We start from the raw sequence: 26424 nt of genomic DNA on the forward strand, positions 1-26424 counted from the left end.
GGGCCCTATCTTCCCTTATATGGTGAAGGCAGTTCCCAGAGGAGGGGGGGTGGTGGGGACAAAGGTCGCTCTCCTGCAGCCAGCTTGCCACAACTCCCTGAGACCTCCCAGGTGGCAGCTGCCTCCCCTGGACAGGTAAGGCAACCCTGTGGGACACTGGGACAGCAGGCTGTGGGAGACGACAGGACAGGGGTCCTGGCGTCTCCCTGGCAATGTAGGGCCTCCTTAGCACCTTGGAGCAGAGGTGAGGGAGCGGCTCGGCTTTCAGGAGCGTCTGGAAAGAGCAGGAAGCACGCTGCGGCTTCCTGGGCCTCCAATGAAAGAATTTTTCAGTTTCCACTCTAGACAATGGCTCATTCAGAGGTGCACCTGATGCTAGCTTCACCTCAGGTGTCCAACCATCCCTATTGCCCTGAATGGGGATAATCTGGAGACACAGGACTTTGAGGTTTAAAATTTGGATACTCCTGGGCAAACCAGGACTAGCACCCTGACCTCACTCTGCCTCCCTTTCCCCTGCCCCACCCCGTTTCTCTGCCCATTGGTTCTTTATCTGAAACCGTTTATTTCTTTGTGCTGCCATTCCCCGTGACACTGCGGGGGCCTCGGTGCCCTTGGGTCCTCGGCTGTGAGTAACAGCCGTCAGGAACTGAATGGACAAAGGCAGAGAGAGGCAGGGGGCTGGTGACTGGCAGGGCCCTTTTGGCCCTGATCCATGCCTGGCCCCTCAGGCATGAGCTTCTGTCCCATCTCCCTCCACCAGGACCCACCATCTGGCCTTACCAGCCATGGTGGCCGAAATGGATGGGTAGGGGGGGGAGGTAGGAGCCAAGTCCAGACCAGAATCCTGGGACATCTGGTCCACCCCTTCCCAGAAAGCCTGTGAAGGCATCCCAGGACTGCGAGGGACAGAATCTGCAGGCTGGGATGCTGGGGTGTGTCCTCTCTCCCCACTGTCCTGGGCTTGGGGAAGCAGGAGGCTGTCCTGGGTTTTAGGGCCTGCCGCATCTGTGTCTAGCTCATAAGAGCATGACTGGGGACTGAGAGCAGTGACAGTTCCCCGACAGTTCTGAAGCTGGAACACTGAAGACAATGGGGCGGCAGTTAAGCAAGGGAAGATGGGACCTGGGGGAGCAGGAGCCCTATCTCCCGATAGGGCTCCAGCGTGGTCCACCCCTTCCATTCCACCGATCTGACTTTAAGCTCTGGGAACATTTGTTGAGCAACTACTATGTGCTAAGAGCTGGGGAGCTACACAGATGACACTGTTTAGGTCCTTGACCTTGGAGACCTCAGACTTAGAAACAGAACCTTTCACCACCATGTGGTCAAGGGGTCAAGAGAGGCATGGGTCCAAGGTGTCTTGGAGCCCCCGGGAGGGGCCCTTGGTCTAGCCTGAAAATTCTGGGAAGGTCTCCTGGAAGAAATAAGAACTAAACTGAGTCTAGAGGAGCATGTAGCATTTAGCCATGTGAGGAAAGGTGGGGAGGGCATTTGATAAGGGAAGAGCAGCGGTAAGGACATAGGCGGAGGGGGAGAAGCAGCCTGGGAGGACCAAGGCAAGCAAGCAGTCCAGCATCACTAGAAGGCAGCGAGTGAGCAGAGAGAAGCAGGGGGCGCGTTGGGGGCAGGCTGAAGAAACATTCAGGTGGACAGAAGGGCAGGAGAGGAAGGGGTCCAGGGTGTTGCACAGGTAACTGACTTTGGGGCATGGGAGGAAAGGTGTCCCTCTTTAAGTAGGAGGCAGAGAATACTGGGGACCAGAAGGGAAGGGGGCAGCCAGCAAACTCTGGTTGAGGGACGAGGCAGTGCATACCCAAACCTGGGGCCATGCTGTGGGCATGGGGGTAGTGAGGAGCCCATAATCCTCCTACCAGATCAGAAGTAACAGCCTCTCAGGGGAGGGCTCACCCGGGGTGGGGTGCAGAGGCATCCGCTCCGACCAACACGGATGAAAGCAGGAGCTGTTGGAGAGTATCTGGGACGGTACCTTTGGAGTATGAGCTCACCTCTCAGAGCCGCACCCCCTCAGGATCCCCTTGCCCCCCAACCCAGTGGAGGCTCCCCCTTTCCAGTTCAGGCTGTGGGAGGTCCCGAATCCTGATTTTCCTCTAGGGAGGGAGGCTTATGCAAGTCCCTGCTCCCCCAAATCTCCACTCATCTGATGGGCAAGAAGTGCCTCCTCCTGTCTACTGTCAGTTCCTCTTGCTGCTCATTCCTAGAATCAGAGCATGTCCCTAGAGGTCATCTAGTTGACCTGACCCTCCCCCCATCCCTAGATGAAGAACTGGGACTCATGTTCATTCAGCCAGGGAGTGCCAAAGAGTCTGTCTCGGAGAAAGGAAGATGTAGACCAAGGTGGAAAATGAAGTAACACAGAAAACCTTTTTCTCCTTTGTACCCAAACTGGTCCTACTGGCCCAGGAGTCCTGGGAACCTGTGGTCTCTGTGGGTTGAGAAATGCCTCAGAGAGGGGCCATGGCCCATAGGGGCACTGGACAGGACCCAGGCACCAGGGGTTCCAACAAACACAGTGCTGGTGACTGGACCTGGCCCCCTGAGCTGCCAGAGGGGGTGCTAATCAGAGGCTGGGCAGGGAGACCTTGCCCCAAACTCCAGAATGCCAGGGAGAGAGGTCATCCACCCCTCAGGACTCAGAAGAGGGTGTTTCCCAGCAGTAAAGGACCAGGTCATTGTTCTGAGAGGTGACTCAGAGTCAAGGTGCCATGAGAGATAAGATAGGGAAGTTCTAGGCTGTCAGCACGTGAAGCTGGACCCTTGGGGCCACATGACCTTTCATTCGTAGGTCATCAATCCAAGGAGCCTTCAAGGAGTCTTCTTGGAGGGCATCTCTGTGACAGACTGTGGCAGGCTGGGAGGTGGGCTTGGTGGGGGAATGGGGGTGACCTTCGGCTTAATAGGGAAAGACAGGAAACCAGGGATGAGAGTAACAGGGGACAAGCGGATCTCCACCCTGGTTAATATCAGAGTCTCTGGGAAGTCTTTGTTTTAAAGATTTTACTGTGTATTTTAAAGAGAGACCAACCAAGTGGGAGGGTTAGGAGAGAAGGGGAGAGAGAAAGAGAGAGAGAATCTCAAGCAGACTCTGCACTGAGCATGGAGCCCAACATAGGGGAGATCATGACCTGGGCCCAACCAAGGTTGGACCCTTAACCGACTGAGCCACCCAGGCACCCCTCTCTGGGAAGCTTTTAAAACACCCATGACCCGCTTCCCAAAAGGCAGAAAATAAAGTACCCGTGCCTGGCCCCACACAGCCCAATTAAATCAGAGTCCCTGGGGATAGACCTGAGCGTTATCAAAGCACTGATATTGTTTAAAAGCTCTGTAGGTGATTCTGGCGAGCCCCTGTAGCAGGGCACAGAGCCACAGGTGAAAACAGAATGAGCTGTAAAAGATACCATAAAAGAAGCTTGGGGAGGAAGGTTTCTTTCAGCTAAGTGGGTGAAGGCTTGTTCACACAGGGAGAGTTCACTCTGTCAACCACCCATCCATCCATCATCCATCCATCCATCCATCCACCCATCCATCCATCCACCCATCCATCCATCCATCCATCCACCCATCCATCCATCCATCATCCATCCTCCCATCTATCCATCCACCCATCCATCCATCCATCCATCCATCACCCATCCATCCACCCATCCACCCATCCACCCATCCATCTATCCATCCATCCACCCATCCATCCATCCATCATCCATCCTCCCATCCATCCACCCATCCACCCATCCATCCATCCATCCATCATCCATCCTCCCATCCATCCCTCACCCATCCTCCCATCCATCCACCCATCCATCCATCCATCCATCATCCATCCTCCCATCCATCCACCCACCCATCCATCCATCATCCATCCATCCATCCATCCACCCATCCATCCATCATCCATCCTCCCATCCATCCACCCATCCATCCATCCATCCATCATCCATCCTCCCATCCATCCACCCACCCATCCATCCATCATCCATCCATCCACCCATCCATCATCCAGCCTCCTATCCATCCACCCACCCATCCATCCATCCATCCATCCATCCATCCATCCACCCATCCATCCATCCATCATCCATCCTCCCATCTATCCATCCACCCATCCATCCATCCATCCATCCATCACCCATCCATCCACCCATCCACCCATCCACCCATCCATCTATCCATCCATCCATCATCCATCCTCCCATCCATCCACCCACCCATCCATCCATCCATCATCCATCCATCCATCCATCCACCCATCCATCCATCATCCATCCTCCCATCCATCCACCCATCCTTCCATCCATCCATCATCCATCCTCCCATCCATCCACCCACCCATCCATCCATCATCCATCCATCCACCCATCCATCATCCAGCCTCCTATCCATCCACCCACCCATCCATCCATCATCCATCCATCCATCCATCCATCACCCATCCTCCCATCCATCCACCCACCCATCCATCCATCATCCATCCATCCACCCATCCATCATCCATCCTCCCATCCATCCATCCACCCACCCATCCATCCATCCATCCATCATGCATCCTCCCATCCATCCATCCATTCATCCATCCATCATCCATCCATCCATTTACCCACTCTGCAAAGCACACACATGGTGTTAGATGCTGGGGGTTTAGTACTGAGCAATATGGTCTCTGCCTTTGTGGGGACTAGACCTTGAGCACCACCACAACAGTGACCGAGGGGTGTTTGGGGATAGCTAGGAAGGAACATGAAACTGCTGCATACACTTTTTCCTATCATGGTAAAATACACATAAGATTCATCATTTTGACCACCTTAATGGTCACAGTCGAGGGGCATTCAGGACATTCATGATGTATGCTACAACCAGCGCCACTGTCTAGTTCCAGAATTTTTTCATCATCCTGAATGGAAACTCTATGCCCACTAGCAGGCCCTCCTCTGCCCCTCCCTCCAGCCCCTGACAGCCACTGATCCACTCGCTGTGGGCATGGATTTGCCTGTACTGGGTCGTTCATATAAAGGGACTCACACAACACATGGCCTTTTGTGTCCAGCTTCTTTCACGAAGCCTAATGTTCTCAAAGGTCATTAGTGTTGCAGCCTGTATTAGCGCTTCGTTCCTTTTACGGCAATATAATATTCCATTGTGGGAATATATATATATATATATATATATATATATATATATATATATATATCTCCACCCATCCGTCCATCCATCCATCATGCATCCATCATACATATATACATATATATGTATATACATATATATATACACCATCTTTTGTTGATGGATATTTGGGTGTTTCTACCTTTTGGTTATTGTAAACAGAGCTGCTATGAATCCCAAATACAAGTTTTGTTTGAACACCTGCTTTTTCTTTTGGGTGAATACCGTTTTTGGCTCTTATTTATTTATTCTTTGCTTTCCTTTTCTTTAAGCCTGCATGATTTTTTTTTCCCAGTCAAAGGATTAGAAAAACTGGGGCTAAAGAAGGGCCTTGAACGATAGGCTGAAGAGTGGGGGTTTAATCAGTTAGGTAACAGAGAGTCAGGTAGGGGTTTGAGCAAAAGAGTGGCAAGATCGGAGTGTGGTTGGGGGGAAGACTGGATGTTCTGCCCTCAGCCAGCTGGGGGAGGGGGTGGAGCACCAAGCCTTCGCCTCCCCAAGTCCATGAGCCCTGGCCTCCCGCTGGAGCTGTCGGGAGCTCTCCAGGCCTGGGCTGGAAGGGCAGCGCCAGACGCACCAGAAGCACCTTCCAGCTTCTCAGCCCTTGCTCCCCATCCCCTAGGCTCCTCCGCCATGACCAAACTGAGTGCCCAGGTCAAAGGCTCCCTCAACGTCACCACCCCGGGTGTGCAGATATGGAGGATCGAGGTGAGCTCTGCCTGGGTGCTGGGGGCTCTGCAGGCTGGGGTGGACCGAGGGAAGGGAGGAGCCTGAGGTTACTCTGCCTTCCTGGGGTGCAAGCCCCTGGTGCCTATCCCCAAGGCTGTCTTCCTCTCTTCTCAGACCTCCACCTACCATCCTTCTTTTCCTCCGCTCACCGTCACATCCATTCCTCGGGTCAGCTTCCTCAGGCCCCCCCTCCTGCTGGTTCTCTGTCTCTCCCAGCTCTCCCTGCGGTCAAGGGCAGCAGGGCAACTGGGGGTTCTGGGGGTGCCAAGATGGCCCCTCTGAGCTCCTTCCTCTCCCTAGGCCATGAAGATGGTGCCTGTTCCTTCCAGCACCTTTGGGAGCTTCTACGACGGTGACTGCTACATAGTCCTGGCTGTGAGTGGTGGGGGGGCGGGCACGGGAGAGGCTGAGCTGAGAGCAAAGGCCTCTGTGGCATCAGGGAGGAAATTTGAGGCTGGGGGTGGGGGGAGAGGAGTGCTGGCTGGGCTTCACCCCTAGCCAGTATTCCCCGGGTGTGCCAAGGGGCCCCGGCCTTTGGTAGCCCTGCAGGGTCAGAGATGGAGGCAGCTCTCCCTGCCCTTGGCTCCCTGAGCCCCCACCAGAGGCGAACTTCTTTGAATTTCTAGCCCTGGGGACCGTCTGAGCCAGTAGGACGTCACTCTGCCACATTTCCAACATCCACGGTCCCCTTCGTCTCACTTTCAGGGTTTTTGCTACAACCTGTACTACTGAAGGCATTTCTATTTGTCCTTATATTGCCTCACTTTTCACATTTAAATCCACTTATTCAAAAATGTAACTCCCCATCATGATCCTGATGAGTGGAAGGCAGGGTCCCAGGTCACTAAAAGGAAAGTAGCTCTAGAATATCTACTTAATCCTTTCCTATGCATTTGTACGCCCCCCCAAATCGCCTCACAGGCCTCTCACCCCCACCCTCCACACACCTCAGCTTGGGAAATGCTGCTCCATGAAACCAACTTATTTCCAGGATGAGAGGAGCAAGACCTCGAGGGTCTCAGAGAGCCTGTGGCGGGGCGGGGGGCGGTCCTTCAGATTCCTGACCACCAGCCCCGCCGGCTTCCCCGCCTGCCAAGCTCACCCCCACCCCTGGGACCCATGTGTGTGCGAAACCTGGCAGAGCAGGGAGGCGGTGAGCAGGCGGGCCTGTGAGCCCAGGGCCTCGGGCACACCGTGCATGCCCTCTCCTCCCTAGATCCACAAGACGGGCAGCAACTTGTCCTATGACATCCACTACTGGATCGGTCAGTCCTCGTCCCAGGATGAGCAAGGGGCAGCTGCCATCTACACCACACAGATGGACGACTTCCTGAAGGGCCGGGCCGTCCAGCACCGTGAGGTCCAGGGCAGCGAGAGCGAGGCCTTCCGAGGCTACTTCAAACAGGGCCTGGTGTACGGATGGGCGGCGCTGCGGGCAGGGAGGGGCCAGGGCGCAGGAGGGGACCAGCTGGGGCCTTCGGGGAGCCTCTGAGGGAGACCTACCATGGGCCTTTGGAGACTTCTGCTCTTTCTGCTTCTCCACTCCCATTTCTGCTGCTGCCCCGTCCCTGGTCTATCCCTCTGAGTGTCTTTAGCTGCCCCAGAGGCTGTTGTGAAAGTCTGTGCACCATGAATTTTTGCAGATCAACCCCTATTTGAACATTCTGGAGAGCTCAGTGCCAAAGGAGGCCTTCCAGGACATCGCAGCAAGTCTTCCTTCTGGCCCATGGGCAGTTGACTTGTTCCTCCATTCCCTAAAGCAGCACTTTCCACTAAACACTCCGATTGCTAGCTTTTCTTGAAAAGCCTAAAGTTCTGGACTCTGGGCTTTTCCTGTGGAAACACGCAGTCAAGATCAAGTGGCTACTGACCAGTAGGACAGGCCAGAAGCTCTCTGCTGAGCCACAGTCCCCACCCCTCCCTTTTGTCTTGCTCCTCTTCTTCCCACACTTAGAGCAACAGCCCACCCCTTCGGGCACTGGAGCAGGCAGCTCTCTTGTCTGCTTGGGCTGCCCTAACAAAATACCACAGAATAAGTAGTTTAAACAAAGGAAATTAATGTTCTCATAGTTCTGGAGGATGGGAGATCCAAGATCAAGGTGGTCAGGTGATTGGGTTGCTGGTGAGAGCCCCCTTGCTGGCTTGCAGACGGCCACCTTCTCGCTGTGTCCTCCCATGGTGAAGATAGTGAGCAAACTCTCCAGTGTCTCTTCCCATAAAGGCACTAACCTCATCACGGAGACCCCACCCTCAGGACCCCTACTAAACTTCATCAAAATCTACCCCCTCCCAAGGGCCCCAACCCCGAATACCACCACTCTGGGCTTAAGGCTTCAACAAAGGAGTTTGGGAGGAGACAAAATTCAGTCCGCAGCACACACACACACACACACCAGCCTCCAAGTCTTGTCCTGTCCTTCCACAAATCCGTTTGCCCTTCTTTGTGGGGCAGGAACTACATAGGATGGGGAGCGAGGCATCTAGGATGCAAACTTTAAGAAGGCTGAAGAAGGCACGCACAGGCAGGCGGAACACTGACCTTGCACTCTCATGCCCCGGAGAGGGAGAGCCTCAGAGCAGGCAACGTAGGCACCTGTGCCCCTCATCCTAATCTGGGGCCCCGCCCTCAGCTGCTTGAGCCCCAGCACCTGGGCTCTCTCACGCCTCCCAGCCACTCCCTCCCTTGGGTCAACTCCTTCTCTTCTCAGGATCCGGAAGGGGGGTGTGGCTTCTGGCATGAAGCAGGTGAAGACCAACTCCTACGAGGTCCGGAGGCTGCTGCACGTCAAGGGCAAGAGGAATGTGGTGGCTGGAGAGGTGGGCATCGCCCAGGGCCCTGGGGCAGGGCCTCCTGTCTCCCCTCCCAGCCTGGGCGGAGGGCACAGGCCAAGGAAGGGTGTAGGCAGGGGGAGGGGGGATGGGAGGTGGGGGTGGGAAGAGACGAGGATTGGGGCAAGTATCTGAGTGGAGGGGTCCTGTGGCCCTCCAGGTGGAGGTGTCTTGGAACAGTTTCAACTGCGGGGATGTTTTTCTCCTGGACCTGGGGAGGATTATCATCCAGTGGAATGGGCCGGAGAGCAGCCGCATGGAGAGACTCCGGGTGAGCCCCAGCACTAGCCCTCTCCCCAGCTGCGCTCTGCCCTTGCGGGGTCCCACGCACCCGCGCCTCTCCTGCCAGCCACACTCACCAGACTTCTGCCACCCCCCCACACCCCAGGCCCCTCGCGGCTGACTGCCCTGGACAGTGTGTTCAAAGGTAGATCTGAGTCTCCGTGGGGGTTCGCATGCGGTCCCCTGGCTCACCCAGGAGGTGTAACACGGCCCTGCTGCGGGGTGGGCCCCGTACCAAGTGTAAATGAGGTAGGCTGAGCCCTGGTGTTGGCCTCCAGCCGGCCCTTGAGTGGGGAGAGGAGCTGAGAAGTGAGGGGTGTGTGTGCGGCACTGGGGGTTCTAGGAAGGCTTTCAGGAGAAGGTGGGGTGGGGCGGAGAAGGCCCTAAGGCAGGGGAGAAGTGGCTGGGGCGGGGAGGGCGCAGGGTGGCAATTGCAGGGAGCTGGGAGAAGAGAGAGGTCTCGCTCTGGCTCCTGGGGCATGTTCTGTGGCCAGGAGGCCGTAGGAGAGGGCTGGGGTCTGTTCCTGGTGCCCAGGAGCTCTGAAGGTTGTCCTGACTTCTGAGGGGAAGTAGGGGTATGGAGGGGCTGCAGGCAGTCAGGGAGCCGGCAGCCACCTGTGTGAAGATGAGGATGGGAGAGGTGGCAGGGCCCCTGGGACAGTAAGCGGGGATCCGCTGGCCTTACCTGTGTGGCCTGTGGGGCCGAGGAGGGAGAGGCCTTGTGCTTGAGTCCCGTGGAGGGGACGCAGTCCCATTTCCCGAAATGGGAAAGGAGACACAGATTGGGGTGGGTGGGGGCGGGGGCAGACGGGTTCAAGTTCAGTTTGGGGCATCTTAAAACGGGTTATCATGGAAGTTGGGAAAATGAGAAGAGAGCAAAGAGCTTCGCTGGGACAGAAATAGGAGGAAGCCCCGGGACAAGGGCTGGGGACTGAAATGCTGGGGACTGAAGAGGCCATCGGACTGAGAAGGGGGAGCCAGGGTGTGAGTGTGTGTGCATGTGTGCACCTGCGTGTGAGCACACTTGAGGCCGTGTAGATGCACATGTGTGTGTGCCCGTGCACATGCAAGCTCATGCTGGGGCAAAGAGATCCAGGCTTCCGCTTTTGTCCCCAGCTGTGAAGTAAAATCACAAATTTCAATGTCAAAATGGAAGGCCCAGCAAGTACACCCCAAACAACCTCCTGCCAACAAGAAACCTGCTTTCCCCAATAGGGTTCACTTGATGACCTCACGGGAGTGCAGGCAGGACAGATGCCTCGTCCCCAGGGTGCTGGAGTCGGGGCTGGGTTCTGCAGGCGCGGCTGAGGGGGGACAGTCACAGCCCCTCCCGCCTGCCTCACCCCCTACCCCAACTGGGGCCTTCACGGGTCACTGGACCCTCCCTGCAGGGCATGACCTTGGCCAAGGAGATCCGAGACCAGGAGCGGGGTGGGCGGACTTACGTGGGCGTGGTGGATGGGGAGAATGAGATGGAGTCCCCGAAGCTGATGGAGATCATGAACCATGTGCTGGGCCAGCGGGGGTCCCTGAAGGCCGCGGTGCCCGACGACTTGGTGGAGCCCGCGGTCAAGGCCGCCCTCAAGTTGTACCAGTGAGTGTGTGCCCAGCTGGGCTCTTCGTGGCCACGGGGCATCCTTCTGGGGGCTGGGCTGTGGGACCCCCGCACCCCCAACCCCAACCCCCAACCCACAACCAAAGGCTGTGCCTTTGTCCTGCAGCGTGTCGGACTCAGAGGGAAAGCTGGTGGTTAGAGAAGTCGCCACAAGGCCACTCACCCAGGACCTGCTCAGTCACGAGGTGAGAGAATGTGGAGACCCCCAGCCCCAGCTCCCATCCCCCTGCACCCTGCCTGGAATCCCCCCAGCAGGATCATGGCCGGCGGCCGGAGACACTTTGGCCCCAGCAGCTCTGGGGTTGGACACCGCCCGCAGGCTCGGGCTCCCACGCGGCGTCTCTCTCGCCCCACCAGGACTGTTACATTCTGGACCAGGGGGGACTGAAGATCTACGTGTGGAAGGGGAGGAATGCCAACGCCCAGGAGCGGACGGGAGCCATGAACCAAGCCTTGGTGGGCATGGGGGTCCGGGAGGGGAAGGGACAGAAGCAGACGCAGCAGGGAGTGGCAAGTGGGGTCAGACTGGGTGTAGCACCAGGCAGAGGCCTTGGAAAGCCCTGGGCCTGACCCAGCTGGGATGCTAAGGGTCAGTTCCATAGCTGTCTTGAGGGTTCTCTGTATGCCGCGGATGGGGGGAAAGGATCCAGGCAACCCGGGGGCCCCCCTCTCAGGATATGAGCTCCCACCTCAATTTGGTTCAGAGAAAGGAGGGAGAAACGGTGGCTGGCCTTCCTTCAAGAGGGGACTGGGCTGGCCAGGGGGCTGGGTCCAAGTCAGAGTTTGGGGTCATTATTAGGGCTAGACGCAGTAACCCTAGCTGGCTTGGGCTCAGCGTTAGAATGGGGGTTGGGCTCAAGGTTGGAGATGGCAGCTGGGGATTGGGGTTAGAATTGAGGTAGGGTCAAGTTTGGGATCTCTTTGGGGCTTTCGTGTTGGGACCAGAACAGGGTTTAGCTTTGGGGTCAGCACTGGGACTGGGGCAAGGTTCAATTTGGGCTTGGGAACCGGAGCTAGGTTTGTGGTTGGGTCTGGTTGGGTTTGAGCTAGGCTGTGGCTTGCTTTGGGGGGCCTGTGGGGGTTAAGAGAGGGACACAGCCCCAGCCAGCCCTTTTCCCTCCCAGAACTTCATCAAAGCGAAGCAGTACCCGCCCAGCACGCAGGTGGAGGTGCAGAATGACGGGGCTGAGTCGGCTGTCTTTCAGCAGCTCTTCCAGAAGTGGACTCTGCCAAACCAGACTTCAGGCCTGGGCAAAACCCACACCCTGGGCTCCGTGGGTGAGGACCGGCCCAAGGCAGGAGTGGGGCTCAGAGGGTGTCTGCACCTGCCTCCTCGCCTGCTTCCCAGACATACCCCTTCCATGCTCTGCCCCACCACCCCTGGCTCTGGGCTCCCCCGATAGAGTGGGGACATGAGGGAACACGGGTAAACTCAGCTGTCCCAAAAAGGGAGCTGAGAAGCACCTGTCTGTCCTTTGGAATGGAGTTGTCTCCCTGGAAACCAGACAGCGTCTCGGTGTCTCACCAGACAATATTTGCTGGAGGCAAGCTCAAGCCCCTGGAGGAAGATAAAAGGGCTGTTTCTCTCCTGGCTCCTCAGGGAGGCCATGGTGAAGCCTGAGTCTCAGGGGTGGGAGACGGGGGTTTGCATTGTAACTGCCACTCTCTAGCTCTGTGACCTTGGGAAGACCCCCTATCTCTCTAGCCTTGGCTTCCCCATCTGTGAAATGGATCTAAGAATTGTAGCCATCATTCAGGGCTGTTGTGAGGACCCTGGGGACCTCAGCTGCTGACAGCTGGTGTCCTGATGCCCCCCCACTCCAGCCAAAGTGGAGCAGGTGAAGTTTGATGCCACATCCATGCACGTGCAGCCTCAGGTGGCTGCCCAGCAGAAGATGGTGGACGACGGGAGTGGAGAGGTGGAGGTATGGAGAGGGCAGGAGGCCGGGGCTGGGGGGGTGAGGTTGGCAGAACCCGTCCCTGCCCTCTGACTGGCCTGGCAATGGCCCCAGATGTGGCGCATTGAGGATCTAGAGCTGGTGCCGGTGGATTCCAAGTGGCTAGGACACTTCTACGGGGGTGACTGCTACCTGCTCCTCTACACCTACCTGATCGGCGAGAAGAAGCACTACCTGCTCTACATTTGGCAGGTTAGGTCCTACCCTCCCCTGTCCGGACCAGGGCCAGCTCGGCTCCCACTCCAAACGGCCGTCACCTTTGAGTTGAATACCTCCAGTGATGGGGAGCTCACCCCTTTTCCCATCTTGGGAGTGCTTTGGCTATGAGATCCCATGGGCACAGGGTACCCCCATTCACAACCCTTGCCCCTTCTCTGAGTTCTTGGAGTCTCCCTTCTGATTTCCACGGCTTCCAGAAATTCCCTTCCTCTGCTCAAAGCACCATGGGTTTCTGGGTCCAGATGTGAGTGCACAGGGAGATGCTAGGGTGCTGGAGGGAGTGGTATGGTAGCCTTGGTGTTCCCCCGATTAAGAAGGGGAGGAGGTCTGGGGTTAAGGGCTGGGTAGCAGGTGAGCTAAGGTTGGTGGGGGGCTGGGAAAGGATTAGGTGTGGGGCTGGGATCAAACGGGTCTGGGTCATGTTGGGTGGGCTATGTCCAGGGCGCTCTTTGGTGGGGCAGACAGTTGGGTTTAGGGCCAGATGAGAATCAGGGATGGAGTTGTAGCTGCAGCCAGGGACGGGCTCAGGACTAGGGCTGACTGCGTCTCCCCAGCTTCCATCGTGCTTGTCCCCAGGGTAGCCAGGCCAGCCAGGATGAAATAGCAGCGTCTGCTTATCAAGCCGTCATCCTGGACCAGAAGTACAACAACGAACCTGTCCAGATCCGGGTCCCGATGGGCAAGGAGCCACCGCACCTCTTGGCTATCTTCAAGGGACGAATGGTGGTCTACCAGGTGTGGCTGCTGGCCCGTGGCACTTGGGAGGACCCACAATTGCGGCGCGGTGGGCATCAGGAGATGGGGAAGGAGGCCTGGGTTGGGGGCGGGGGGTGTCCAGGGGTGAAGCGCATCCTCCACGGGCAGGACTGTGTGAGGCCCCGTCCCCCATGTGGAACTGGCAGTAGAAACCACCACACCATAGGAACCAGTATGCAACAGGAATGCCCAGCGTGGGCAAGTCCGGTTTCTGTCTACACCCCCCTCCACCCACACCCAGTCCTCCGCATGACAAAGACACCACAGTGAGTGTCCCAAGGGCATCGGTGCCTTCCAACGCAATGGAGCAGACATTGGCGCTCATTTAAGAAATCAGCTGTTTCTCGAGTGCCCAGGAGCCTGCAGCTGTCTGCAAGGTGCTGGGGCTGGGGAAGGCCTGTGTTCCTGTTGCCAGTCTTGTTGGGAGAGTGGAGGACAGCCAGAGGCACCATGTGGTTCAATGAGGAGTGGAAATACAATAATCTGGGGCAGGCAGGGAGTTGGAGCCTGAGCCCGAGGTGGGGTTTGGAGGGGCTCTGGACATGAGGGTCAGAGTTGAGGTGCTTGGCAGAGGTAAAATGAGGGCCCAGAGGAGGGGATCCATGACACAGATCAGGGAGAAGCCCGGCTGAGCTAAACAGGAGGGTCTGGAGAGAGCAGAGTGAGTCTGGGAGGGCAGTGTTGAGCTGATTCTAGCCTATAAGCAATGGGGAGCCACTGAAGGTGTCTGAGCAGGGGAGTGCCGTGACCATTTGGAAAGGCTAGTCTGGGGATGATGCAGCAGAGGATCTGGGTGCAACCACACCCCACCCAGCCTCTCCTCCACTCTGTTCTCCGTGCCTCTCTCCAGAATCTTCCATGGTCTGTACTAAGTTGCTCCCACCGCTCTCTCTGCAGGGAGGCACCTCGAGGGCCAACCAGCTGGAGCCAGTGCCCTCCACCCGGCTGTTCCAGGTGCAGGGAACCAGCGCCAACAACACCAAGGCCTTTGAGATCCAACCCCGGGCCAGCTCCCTCAACTCCAACGACGTCTTCATCCTTAAGACCCAGTCCTGCTGCTACCTGTGGTGCGGGAAGGTGCGTGCAGGGCCTGGGGGCCTCCCATAGCCAAGTGGGTCTTAGGGGTCCCCAGTCCTCAGGGGAGCCCCTGGCCTGTAGGTCCTTCTGGCTCATTTCCCAGCTGCCCTGAGCCAGTCTCCATCCCCCCTCACATTCACTGCCTCTATGCCTGGTTCAGTCTCTCTCATTCTGTTTGTCTCAGCTACCCCCGTCTGTCCCAGTGCTGGTCTGTCTTTGTGTCTGGGGCCCTCTCCATTATCCCCATACCTGTCACTTCCTGTCCTTGGATCTCAGCTGCTTGGATGTCTTCTCTTGCCCTGAAAGGAGAGTGCAGACTCCTGTCCCCTCTGCCGTGCTATGGAGTGTCAAGGACAGAGGAAGGGTGTGCTTGGGGTCCTGTTCCGGGCGGGAGGGGCCCTCTTGGACCCAAGAGTTCTGGCCAGTAAACATGGTGGAAGCGGGGGTTAGCTGTGGCCATAGAGATGGTCTCCCCCAACACAGCTGACCCCCTTTCCCCAGGGCTGTAGCGGGGATGAGCGCGAGATGGCTAAGATGGTTTCGGACAACATCTCCAGAACAGAGAAGCAAGTGGTGGTGGAGGGGCAGGAGCCGGCCAGCTTCTGGGTAGCCCTGGGTGGAAAGGCTCCCTACGCCAGCACCAAGAGGTAACTATGGGGTGTCTCTGCTTCCAGCTTGCCCTTTTTATTTATTTTTAAAGATTTTATTTATTTATTTGACAGACAGAGATCACAAACAGGCAGAGAGGCAGGCAGAGAGAGGGGAAGGGAAGCAGGCTCCCCGCTGAGCAGAGAGCCCCATGCGGGGCTTGATCCCAGGACCCTGGGATCATGACCTGAGCCAAAGGCAGAGGCTTTAACCCACTGAGCCACCACCAGGCGCCCCACCAGCTTGCCCTCTGAGGCTGGGGAGCCTCCCAGCACCTCCATGCCTTGGCCCAGAGCCTGCAGTGGGCATGGACTGAAGACTCTGTGTATCAGGTCCCCAGGGCTACAAGATGAAGGAAGAAGGGACAACCCATTGGGCCCTCAGACCCTTTGAGCCCAGGGACTGTGTCTGTGCTAGCATGCCTGGGGGACAGTGTAGTTTCTTGGCAAGTAGTGTTCACCAGCTAGGAAGCAACTCAAAGAGAAGGTCAGGGCTTGCCCTTGCAGAACTCTGCCAGAACCCCACTCTTTAGTCCTGACACAGGACCTGGATGCTGTGAAGCCCCAGCCGGAAACACTCTTTGCAGGGGTTTTTCTAAAGAATACGCAGGGTCCACTATTCCCCCACCCAGAGGCAAAAGGTCATTCCGGCAGTGGCGGGAGGAGGCCTAGAAGGAAGATAGCAGGACTTCCCAACAGTCCTGCAGAAAGCCCCGGGAACGCACCTCCTGGAAAGGCAGTGGGATTTCTCCCTCAGAGCGCTGTCGGACTCCCGTGTGAGGAGGGGGCCGCTTTTTCGCGTGATCAGAAAAAAGAGCATTTTCCTAGAAGCTGGGCCTTCCGCGTCGGAGTTCTGTGTCCTCCGTTCTTCCTCTCGACACCTTCCTCCTGCTGCCACAATTTTCTCTGCATCCTGCAGGCTGAAGGAGGAGACTCTTGCCATCACCCCCCGGCTCTTTGAATGTTCCAACCAGACTGGGCGCTTCCTGGCCACGGAAATCCCTGACTTCAATCAGGATGACTTGGAAGAGGAGGATGTGTTCCTGCTCGATGTCTGGGACCAGGTACAGTCGAGGCCTGGGGCCCTCCCTTCCCACCAGCTCAAGTCCCAGGGCCAAGAAATAGTGACTTTATGGACAGGTAAGCCTTCTCTTGGCTCCCTCATTCGTCCTGGGAGTAGTATCCTGGACAACAAGAGCCTAAGGAAGAAGGAGGCAGGTAGAGAGGAATTGTCATTGGCTTTATGTGCAGCGTATTTTCGCAAAGCCCCGTTTCTTTCCCGTGGCAGAAGCATGTTTTTAAGGGTCTGAGGCTCTAGAGAGGTCAGGAGTCCCGCACTGGTAGCGTCTCCAAGTAGAGGGCATCTGTCCAACTTCTTCATGTCCCAGACGCAAAGTCAAGGCCAGATGGGGTCTGCCCAAGGTCACTAAGCTTCATTGTCGGTCACTGGAGCCTGGCGGAAACGAGGTGGAGCGTGGTGGGCCAGGGAGCAGGGGAAGGCCTGACGGAACTCTGGATTCCCCACAGGTCTTCTTCTGGATTGGGAAGCATGCCAACGAGGAGGAGAAGAAAGCCGCAGCCATCACGGCCCAGGAGTACCTCAAGACCCATCCCAGCGGCCGTGACCCCGAGACCCCCATCATTGTGGTGAAGCAGGGACATGAACCCCCCACCTTCACAGGCTGGTTCCTGGCGTGGGATCCCTTCAAGTGGAATGTGAGTGGCTACTCCCCAACCCCAAATCCTTCTAGCCCAGCAGGATCTTCTCCAGGAGGCTGCTCACGGCACACCCCAAGGGCAGGGCAGACTTCCGGGCTCTTCTATTCGTTGTGATAGACGACCAGTGATAGATTTTTTAAAAGGGTCTGAGGGGGCCTCAAATAAAAAGGCAGACTGTGTTAAGTCCATGAAGCCCTCTGGTGAGGGAAGAGGGAAGGAAGTCGATCAAAAACCCAGGCTCGGGACGCCTGGGTGGCTCAGTTGGTTAAGCGGCTGCCTTCGGCTCAGGTCATGATCCCAGCGTCCTGGGATCGAGTCCCACATCAGGGTCCTTACTCGGCAGGGAGCCTGCTTCTCCCTCTGCCTCTGCTGCCACTCTGCCTGCCTGTGCTCTCTCTTTCTCTCTCTGACAAATAAATAAATAAAACCTTAAAAAAAATGTACCAAACTTAAATAAAAGTTGTAAATCAAACTTCATAATCCTTTAAAAAAAACAAAAAAAAAAGCAAAAAAACAAACCGGGCTCGTGGGTGCCTGGGCAGCTGAGGGAGTTAAAGCCTCTGCCTTGGGTCTCAGTCATGATCCCAGGGTCCCGGGATTGAGAGCCCCACATCGGGATCTCTGCTCAGCAGGGAGCCTGCTTCTTTTTCTCAATCTCTGCCTGCCTCTCCGCCTACTTGTGATTCCTCTCTCTCTGCCAAATAATTAAATATTTATTTTATAAAATAAATAAATATCCAAATAAATAAATAAATAAATACTTATTTTATAAAAATTTATTAAAAAAAAAAAAGTCTATCAAAAACCCAGGCTCATGACTGTGCCTTTCCGGAGCACTGGATGTAGCTCAAAGCTGATAGATATTCTTGCTAAGAGCTGTACTGACCACTTGAACTTAAATTAACTAGAGTTAAACAAAATGGGGCACCTGGATGGCTCAGTTGTTAAGCATCTGCCTTTGGCTCAGGTCATGATCCCAGTGTCCTGGGATAGAGCCCTGCATCAGGCTCCCTGCTCGGCAGGGAGCCCGCTTCTCCTTCTCCCACTCCTCCTGCTTATGCTCCTTCTCTCGCCGTCTCTCTGCCAAATAAATAAATAAAATCTTTTGGGACGCCTGGGTGGCTCGGTTGGACAACTGCCTTCAGCTCAGGTCATGATCCCGGAGTCCCAGAATCAAGTCCCACATCAGGCTCCCAGCTCCACGGGGAGTCTGCTTCTCCTTCTGACCTTCTCCTCGCTCATGCCCTCTCTCCCTGTCTCTCTCTCAAATAAATAAATAAAATATTTAAATAAATAGATAAATAAATAAAATATTTGAATAAATAAAGCTAAAATTAAAGATTCAATTTCTCACAAGCCCCAAGCTAAGTACATCATTGTTCCCTATGGGCTAGTGGCCCCAGGTCAGAGAAAAAACATTTCCATCGTTGTAGAAACTTCTTCGGGACAGTGTTGGTGGATCCTCAAGGCAGAGGGGGATGACGCACGTCAGTTCTAAAGGACAGACGAGTGTCTCCCTGGCACCTGCTTCTAAGCAAAGTGGGCCATACATGTGGACCTTACCTGAGGGACAGTGAGTGAGACTTCCACACGGTTCTCCTGAACTGGCCCCGGACAGAAGCAGAGGGCAGGTCGTCAAGGCGGCAGCCCGTGCGAGTTTTTTGCAGGAAGGAGGAAGGCCAAAGGTGGCTTTGGGTGCACGAAAGTGCCTAATGGATGATTTGAGGAAATTAGAGCTTAGTCTCCAGGCTGCTAATCTAACTGCCAGAGCTTCTTAAATTCCTGTAAGGGTCCCTGGGCCCAAGTTCTGGCCACCCTTCCCTCCCCTCCAGTCTCTGCTGGTTTCCCTCGCTGGCCGAGCGCCATGCTTGGGGAGGCCCTGGACATATAGGGACATGCGGTTCCTCATGGAACCAGGGTTCCTCCAACTCCCTTCAGCCCTCTGCAGCAGGGACTCCTCCAGGCTCTGGGAGGAGCCCCCCGTTCCCCAGGCCGCCCCTGTGTTCCCCAGAGCCTCTTCGGCGGAGGCAGCGTCTCCAGGCTGCACGTGCCTCTGAAGGCAGACTCCGTCCTTGCGTGCGGCGGAGCAGGGTCTTCCTGACTCTCACCCCCATGGGTCCCCACCCTCACCATTCAGCCTCCTTTTTCAGGGTCCCTGCCCCAGTCCCCTCCTGAGCCCCCCTCCGCCCCTTCCCACCCCCAGGCCTGAGGCCAACCTTCTTTCAACCCCCTGAAAGGAAGAAAATTCTGCCATGCCCTCTGCTGAGAGCCGGGTCTAACTTGTAATTGGGTTTCCGTGCAGAACACCAAATCCTATGAGGACTTGAAGGCGGAGCTTGGAAACTCCGGGGACTGGGGTGAGATCACTGTGGTGAGTACGGGGCAGGCGGCTAACTGACACAACCCTGTGGGAGCTGAGAAAGTTCCAGAAAAGACAACTGGGCCCTGGGCTTCCCTTTCCACGGGGTCCCCCCACCCCCACCGGCTCAGAGAAGTGCTTCTCCCTGTTGAACTTCAAGGCCTCCAGCTGTTTCTTCTGCTCTGTGTGCTAGTCTGAGCATGCATAAGAAAGCCTGTGTCCGGGTGATGGGAGCCAGGTGGGGACAACCGGTTAAAACGCGGATCCCTAAGTCCCGCTCAGTCCCCCCAGTTCTGTTGCGTGGAATCAGGCTGAGCCCGGGAATATGCCTGTTTTAAACGAAGAGCTAAGGGATTTGACACAGTTCGTCCACTTCGAGAAAGAATGATTTGTCTGCTGTGGTCACCCCTGGGGTCCTTTCTCCAGGGGCAAACTGTGGTCTCTCAATTAGTGACCAGAACAGCACTGAGCCCATGGGTGCAGGGTTATGGGGCTCTGAAAGCAAAACCTTTCCTTTGGGAAGTTCACAGGCTTGCAGGGGAGGGAGCCCCAAGCAGACTCTGTAGAAATGTGTCCTGAACACAGTTTCACAAGCACGTGGGGTCATCAGCCGATAAGGCTGCTTCCTGGGCCCCACCCACAGGCTGAGCACCCTGTGTGGCCCATAAACCCTTTTCACTGGGCCGATGGTGCAGGCAGGAAAGCATGGACAGAAAGGGCAAGGCTGGAGGAATTTACTGATGACAGTGTCATAACAGATAAGAGAAAGAGGGTCATAAACGTCCAAGGTGGACCTTGAACATCTGTGGGAAGCCATGGAGAGAAGTTCATAAGTCATAGAAAAAAATAATCATCTCGGACCCACTGGCTCTGGTTGGATACAAACCACCAAATTGTAGCTCACAGGTCAAGCAGGTGTTGTGCTCTGAGGAGTGTGTGTATGGGCAGGTGGGGGCAGGTAGGGAAGGCTTCTCGAAGGAGATGCCCTAGAATCAGTGCTGATTCTGGAGAAAAAAGGCAGCCTGGGAGGGAGCCCCAAACCCGCAGAACGAACCAGTGGTTTCCTTTTCTTCCCTAGGAGATCACCAGCTCTAAGCTGGACACATTCGATGTGAACAGCAACCTCGTTTCTGGGCCTCTACCCATCTTTCCCCTGGAGCAGTTGGTGAACAAGCCTGTGGAGGAGCTCCCCGAGGGGGTGGACCCCAGCAGGAAGGAGGTAGGTGGGCCTCTAGGGGGAGGGTGGAGAGAGCTGGCAGGCCGTGGGCTGGACAACACTGACGTTGGTTAGGTGAGTAGGTGCTGGGGATGTGCTGGGAAACAGAACACATCTGGTCCCCTCCTTCCCGTGAGGGGACTTCTCAGTGGGGACAGTGGGTTCAAAGGACCCCGATTACACTATGATTTCATTTCAGTGATGGTAAGTGCCACAAGGGTGAAGTACAGGTGTGGTGAAGGGTTTTTCTAGAAGGAAGCTGACTCAGTCAGAGGTTTCCTTCTGAAAGGTGACCAGGAACTATTCAGGCAAAATGGATTATTCCCGGAGAAGGGGGCAGTATGGGTGGAGCCCGGAGGCAGGGAATGAGCACAGAGGCCAGCGTGGCTGTGGTGTGCGGAGCCAGAGAGCAGCAGGCTGAGGGCCGGGGGCCTAGTGGAGCAGGGTCTGCTACACCCCGTTAGGGAACGAGGTGTCTGTCCTGAAAGTGGACAGGAGCCGTTATGGTCGAAGCAGGGGTGCGGCAGGAGCAGCAGTTGGTTTATGCCTTTAAAAGGCCACAATAGGGGCCCCAGGCTGGCTCCGTTGGTAGGACGTGTGACTCTTGATCGTGGGGTTGTCAGTTCGAGCCCCATGTAGGGTGCTGAGAGTACTTTTAAAAAGTTTTAAAAAACTTAACAAAAAAATAATAAAGTTTTTATTTTTAAGTAATCTAGAATAGGTAGGTGGTATCTGGGGGAGTAGAGGAAAGGGGATGGTTTAGAGGAATTTTAGGAGGTCAAGTCAATGACACTGGATGAAGGGTGTGTGGGTGGGGGAGGAGGTAAGGGCATCATTTTTGGAGATAAAGAGATCCGGGGTCAGACTGAGCTTAGAGGGGAACGACCGTGAGTTTGGTGGTAGCCATGCCATTTGAGGTACGCGGGGACATCCGGGGTGAGGCATATTTGGTGCCCAGGCTACTCAGAGACCTGCCGGGGCAGAGACCCGCCAGCGCGCAGTCCTCCCGGTGGCTGCGGCTGCAGACCCACGTGTGTCCCTCATGCAGAGAGAATGTGGCAAGAAGAGAGCTTGTTAAACACCCATTTCCAATATTCACTCCCACTATAGGAAAATCCAAAATGGGTGACAAATCTAGCTTCACGGGGGGATGGAGAGACAATGTGCTCTCTGGGTATGATAAACCATAAAGAAATCTTGCTAATGAATTAAGGAATCTGTAGGAGAGAGATGCCCGATTTGTCCAACAAGTCTGTTATGGGTTTGGGCTCCGTATATGTTTAGGTGTATTGTTCCCAGAGCATCTGTGTCCTGCCCTTCACCTTGGCGGCCATGTTCACGCATTCTCTCCCAGATGGACCCATCTGTGTCCTCGCCGGAATGTGGGGATGATCCCTACATACTTTTTGTAACAGTGATGCTGTGAATATTGTTTGCCCCGCACCTCGTACGTGGAAAGTGCTCCGTAAATGTAAGCTGTTAATGACCGCCTGGGAAAACTGGAGGGAGGGCAAGTGACTGGCCTGATGTGACTGACATAGCTATGGGGCAGCCGAGGCAGAGCCTGAGCCCGGTCCTCAGAGTCCTGCTGCTCCCATCATATCACGTGGCATGATGTGTTTCTAAAAGGCGGTGCAGCCAGTGTCATTGAACCAGGTGACTGAGAGGAGGCTGAACGGATGGTGAATTCTGACCGGGACCAACAGAATTGAGACAACCCCATCATGGTAGACAGTCTACAAAATCTAAGATCCTTTTTAAAAAGTCAGTAGTCTGTTGCTGATTTTTTTTTTTTAAGAGATTCATTATTTGAGAGAGAGAAAGAGAGCAAGCAAGCATAGGTGCAAGGGTGGGGAGGGGCAGAGGGTAAGGGAAGGGAATCCCGAGAGACTCTTCTAGAGCAAAGCCCAAGGAGTGGGGCTTGATCTCCAGACCCTGAGATCATGACCTCAGCCAGAACCAAGAGTCGGATGCTGAACCGACGGCGTCACCCAGGCGCCCCAGTACGTTCTTTTGGGAGAGCTGTCGGTCAATGTTAAGTGGAGAGAGTTGGAGGGGTCTTCAGACCTCTAAGGGGAGCCAGCGACAGGAAACGGTGGGGTGCTGGGTCTGGTTGCGGGCAGTAGCAAGAGGATAATCTGGGTGTTTGAGTACCAGTGGAGTAAACCACAGACAGGCGGATGTGGGTATGGGTGAGGCCAGTAATCAGCTGGCAGGACCACAGAGTCCAAGAGCAGGACAAGAGGAAAGATACAAGTCCACTGGGATGGGCAGTTCCTGCTATCCACCTTTCGGGTCAGAGTCCAGAAGTCTCCGCCAAGCTATGGAGCCAGCCTGGCGGGGGCCAGAGACAGCCCTCGGCTTCAGCTGTGAGGGACCTGGGCCCAGGCTCTGCTACAAACTGGTTTAGGGCAGTCAGCTCTTCCCCACCCACTGGTGCCCAAGCCCCTCCCCCTTCCTCTTTTTCTCTCTGCCTGGGGCAGTGGGCAGGGCTCTCAGTGGACTTGAGGACAGAATTGGGGGAGGGGAGGCAAACCTAAAGACCGAGCTTGAAGTCCACCTACAGAGGTTGTCTGAGCTGTTCAGTTACGGGCTCTCTGCAGGACTGGAACAAACACTGTCCTGGGGTGGCGGGAGTGGGGGCTTGCATTGAAAAGAAACCCACCGTTCTAACCAGCTTCTTGGTGCCTGGGGAGCAGAGATGAAGGCCCAGGAGATGGTCTTGGGTGCAGTTTCAGTTTGCGGTTCTCACGTTGAGTGTGCCTTGAGGATACCTGGCTTGCCTGAAGCAGTATCACCTGTTGGGGGGCTAAGGTCATGTCAGGCACTCCCCTCATCTAATGGAGAAATATACAGACTCCTGGCTTAGAAAGCTGTCTTCCAGTCCTGATCTCTAAGTCAAGAGTAAAAAGGTAGAATTGTGCTAGCCAAGTTTCTGTATCATTCATAGGATGGAAGAAGCTGGTAGAAGTCACCCAAATATTTTGTTTTCTGCTCAGAATGGCCAGGGTTTTTTCCAAGTGCCATAGCTGTATCTGCACCTAGCTAGGCTGCTGTTTGCCGGGCCCGTGGTGCTGGGTGGGTGCTGGGGTGGCCAGCCTGCTCCCGAGATCCCCAGCAAGGCAGGGCCCAGGAGGGCCAGCCCCTCCCAAGGGTCATGGTTCTCACTAGCAGAGCTGGGTGTCCTTCCTGTGGTGTCAGCAACTGGGTCTCCAACATTCAGACCTGGGCAGATTCCCTTCCTGGCTCATCAGCTTACCCTCTGGGCCAGACTTAAATTTAGGAAGAAGGATCCTCTCGCTTAGGGTCACTGTTTACTGAGTAAAGACAGATGAACAAGATACCTTGTTTCCAGTACCCTTTCATGAGTCATACTGTTTTCATCCCCGTAAAAGCATTACAGAGAAGCAAACACTGGCCTTTTAAGATTTTTCTCAAAGAGAGGAAAACTAAGACGTTCTCAAAGCTAGCGAATTCCCTAGCCAAGTGAAGCCAAATGTCCCAATTCCCTTTGCAGAGCTAGGGTGCTCTTGGAGCTCAGTCTATTTCATGCTGATCATGTTCCACATTCAGGGATCACACTTCTTGGACCTCAGCATACCTAACCTGGCTTCTCCCCGTCTCTTCCCCGGGTCTCCCGACATTACCTGCCCTGTCCTTCAGGTGATTGCTCTGCCACACCTACAGGACTCGCCTGTGAACCCTGAAGTGGGGAATGTGACTGTTGTTCTCTGGTTCCTCTCTTCTTCTAGGCACACCTGTCCATCGAGGATTTCACCAAGGCCTTTGGGATGACACCCACTGCCTTCTCTGCCCTCCCTCGATGGAAGCAACAAAACCTCAAGAAAGAAAAAGGCCTGTTTTGAGAAGTGGGAGCGGTTGTGGTTGGCGAGCACTTCCCTACCTTGCTTGCAGTTTTGTTGTTTTCATGACTGGTATATTAGTCCTATACTAATTTTGCAGTGAAATTTTACCTGTGAGCAACCTCTCTACTCTTCCAGAGTGGTACCTCCATAAAGAGACTGTCGTTCCAATTTCAGCTCTTAAACAGGCGGTCGGTCGCACTGTTTCGACTCTGGCGTGGTAATGTCACTCTTGACCATCCTGTTCTAGAGCCTCCCTTCTTAGAGGAGAGCGAACACTCCACTGGACATCCTAATTCTGAGGAATCCTCCCTAGGTTTCCCTCCTGTAACTGATGTTTAGCCATGAGAGTGGAAGGAAGCATTTTGTGGTTGCACATCTTTCCCCAAGTAAGGGCTTTTCTTTCTCACTTGCTCTCCTCACTGACTTAGACGAGAAGTTAAAGGGCACTCCTTTGCAAGAGCTGAATGGCCTGGGAAAGGGCCCTGTTTGGAAGTTTCACAACACTAACCGGTCCCCAGCGAGAGCAGCACACCCACTGGGTCCAGAATGGAGGTCAGTTCACCCCCGGTCTGGTACTAATACGGCAAAGAGCTTAGCTAAGGCCGATGCCGAGTTTACAAGCCATGATCCAGAACCTCTGCCACGCTCCCCGAAGGGCCATTTGTCGTTTTGCCCCTCCATCTCCCTGAGGGTGGAATGGTGCCGCATGGAAGTCCGAGTCAGAAAGCCAGCAGAAAGTGAATGCACAACCTCAACACACGGTGGTTCAGTGTCTGCAAGGATAAGTCCTTTCCAGAAATAACAGTCAAACCAACACAAGGTTAATAAAGGCTTTAATTTCACACACACAGAAAACTCTATGCATAATTTAAAAAGGAAAACAAAAACAAGGAAAAACCGTAAAGGATACAGAGGAACAGTTCTGCTAAAACACAGATAAAGTGCCGCTCCATACGAACAACATAAAGAATCAGAATCAAGTCACTCTGAACACAAAGAAAGAAAATCACCTCACAAATGATGTGGCCAAAGCTGCCAGCAAATCTGGTAGTGGCTCAATTAGGCAAAGTGTAGGACCCTTCCTTCTGTCTTCCTCTCTATAGCGTAAGTAAACAACACTGACAACAGGCCAGAGGAACTGGGATGGAAGGACAAGGTCCGAGAGGGAGGGAAACCTGGGGACAGGAGCTGCGTAGTCTCACTCCCTGTATGGCCTCTGTTCTTGAAACCGGCCAGGTCAGTGGATTGCTCTTGTTTTGGCATCTGACCTTCTGAACCTGGGTCTTGATCCAGACCTGCATCCCCTCTACTGTTTCACCAGTGAACATGCCTATACTTTGAACCTCTTAATGTACTTTAAGAAAAGTTCAATGTTACTAAAATCAACTGCTTTATACTTATACTGGCACACTTTTATTAAAAACTTCAAAAACCTCAGACATATAGCACACATGGAAAGAAAAACTTACTGTGTATAAATATGCTACAACGGAAGAGACGGCCGGAAGTCCAGTAATCAAGCATGCCGTAAAGGAGTCAGTGAGCGCAGTGACAACAGCAAAAGAATGGTCACAAAACTCTCAAGGCCTACCAAACTATAGTTTTCCAATAAAATCTGTATGTTTTCCAGATGTTAATAAGACATACCAACAGAGACAAAATTAGGATTTTGAAGTACTGCATTCAAAAGACATCAGATGGCAGAAACCCATTAGCTTTTGTACTACTTGAGAGCATTTCTCAGTGGCAAAGCAAGATGGGGAGAAGGAAAAGGACACGCCTGTTTCGTGGGGGATACTCAACGGGACTTGCCCGTGGTACCAGGTTGTTTTTTCTAAAAATCTCCAGATATATACAAGATCCAAATGTACTTGGGAGATCTAGCTCTGTTTCCCTGATTTAAAACTCCACCTATGGGGGTGTGGGGTGGGGGGGGTGCTGCCAATTAAAGCAAAGAGAAAAAAAAAA

At 54.8% G+C, this 26424-nt stretch overlaps 1 protein-coding gene across 1 annotated transcript; it reads left to right on the plus strand.

The window, feature by feature from the left end:
- Positions 1–28: 28 nt before the first annotated feature.
- Positions 29–26415, plus strand: VIL1 (villin 1). Its single transcript, XM_032354809.1, has 20 exons — positions 29–135; positions 5807–5892; positions 6214–6288; positions 7130–7326; positions 8622–8730; positions 8903–9013; positions 10416–10618; positions 10746–10824; positions 10997–11095; positions 11764–11917; positions 12464–12564; positions 12652–12789; positions 13393–13551; positions 14470–14649; positions 15151–15296; positions 16216–16360; positions 16824–17012; positions 19318–19386; positions 20453–20593; positions 24343–26415. The coding sequence occupies exons 2-20, from the start codon at positions 5818–5820 to the stop codon at positions 24454–24456; spliced, it is 2484 nt and encodes an 827-aa protein (XP_032210700.1). The 5' UTR covers positions 29–135; positions 5807–5817; the 3' UTR covers positions 24457–26415.
- Positions 26416–26424: the final 9 nt, after the last annotated feature.

This window comes from Mustela erminea, chromosome 8 (genome assembly GCF_009829155.1).
Source record: "Mustela erminea isolate mMusErm1 chromosome 8, mMusErm1.Pri, whole genome shotgun sequence".
Lineage (NCBI taxonomy): Eukaryota > Metazoa > Chordata > Mammalia > Carnivora > Mustelidae > Mustela > Mustela erminea.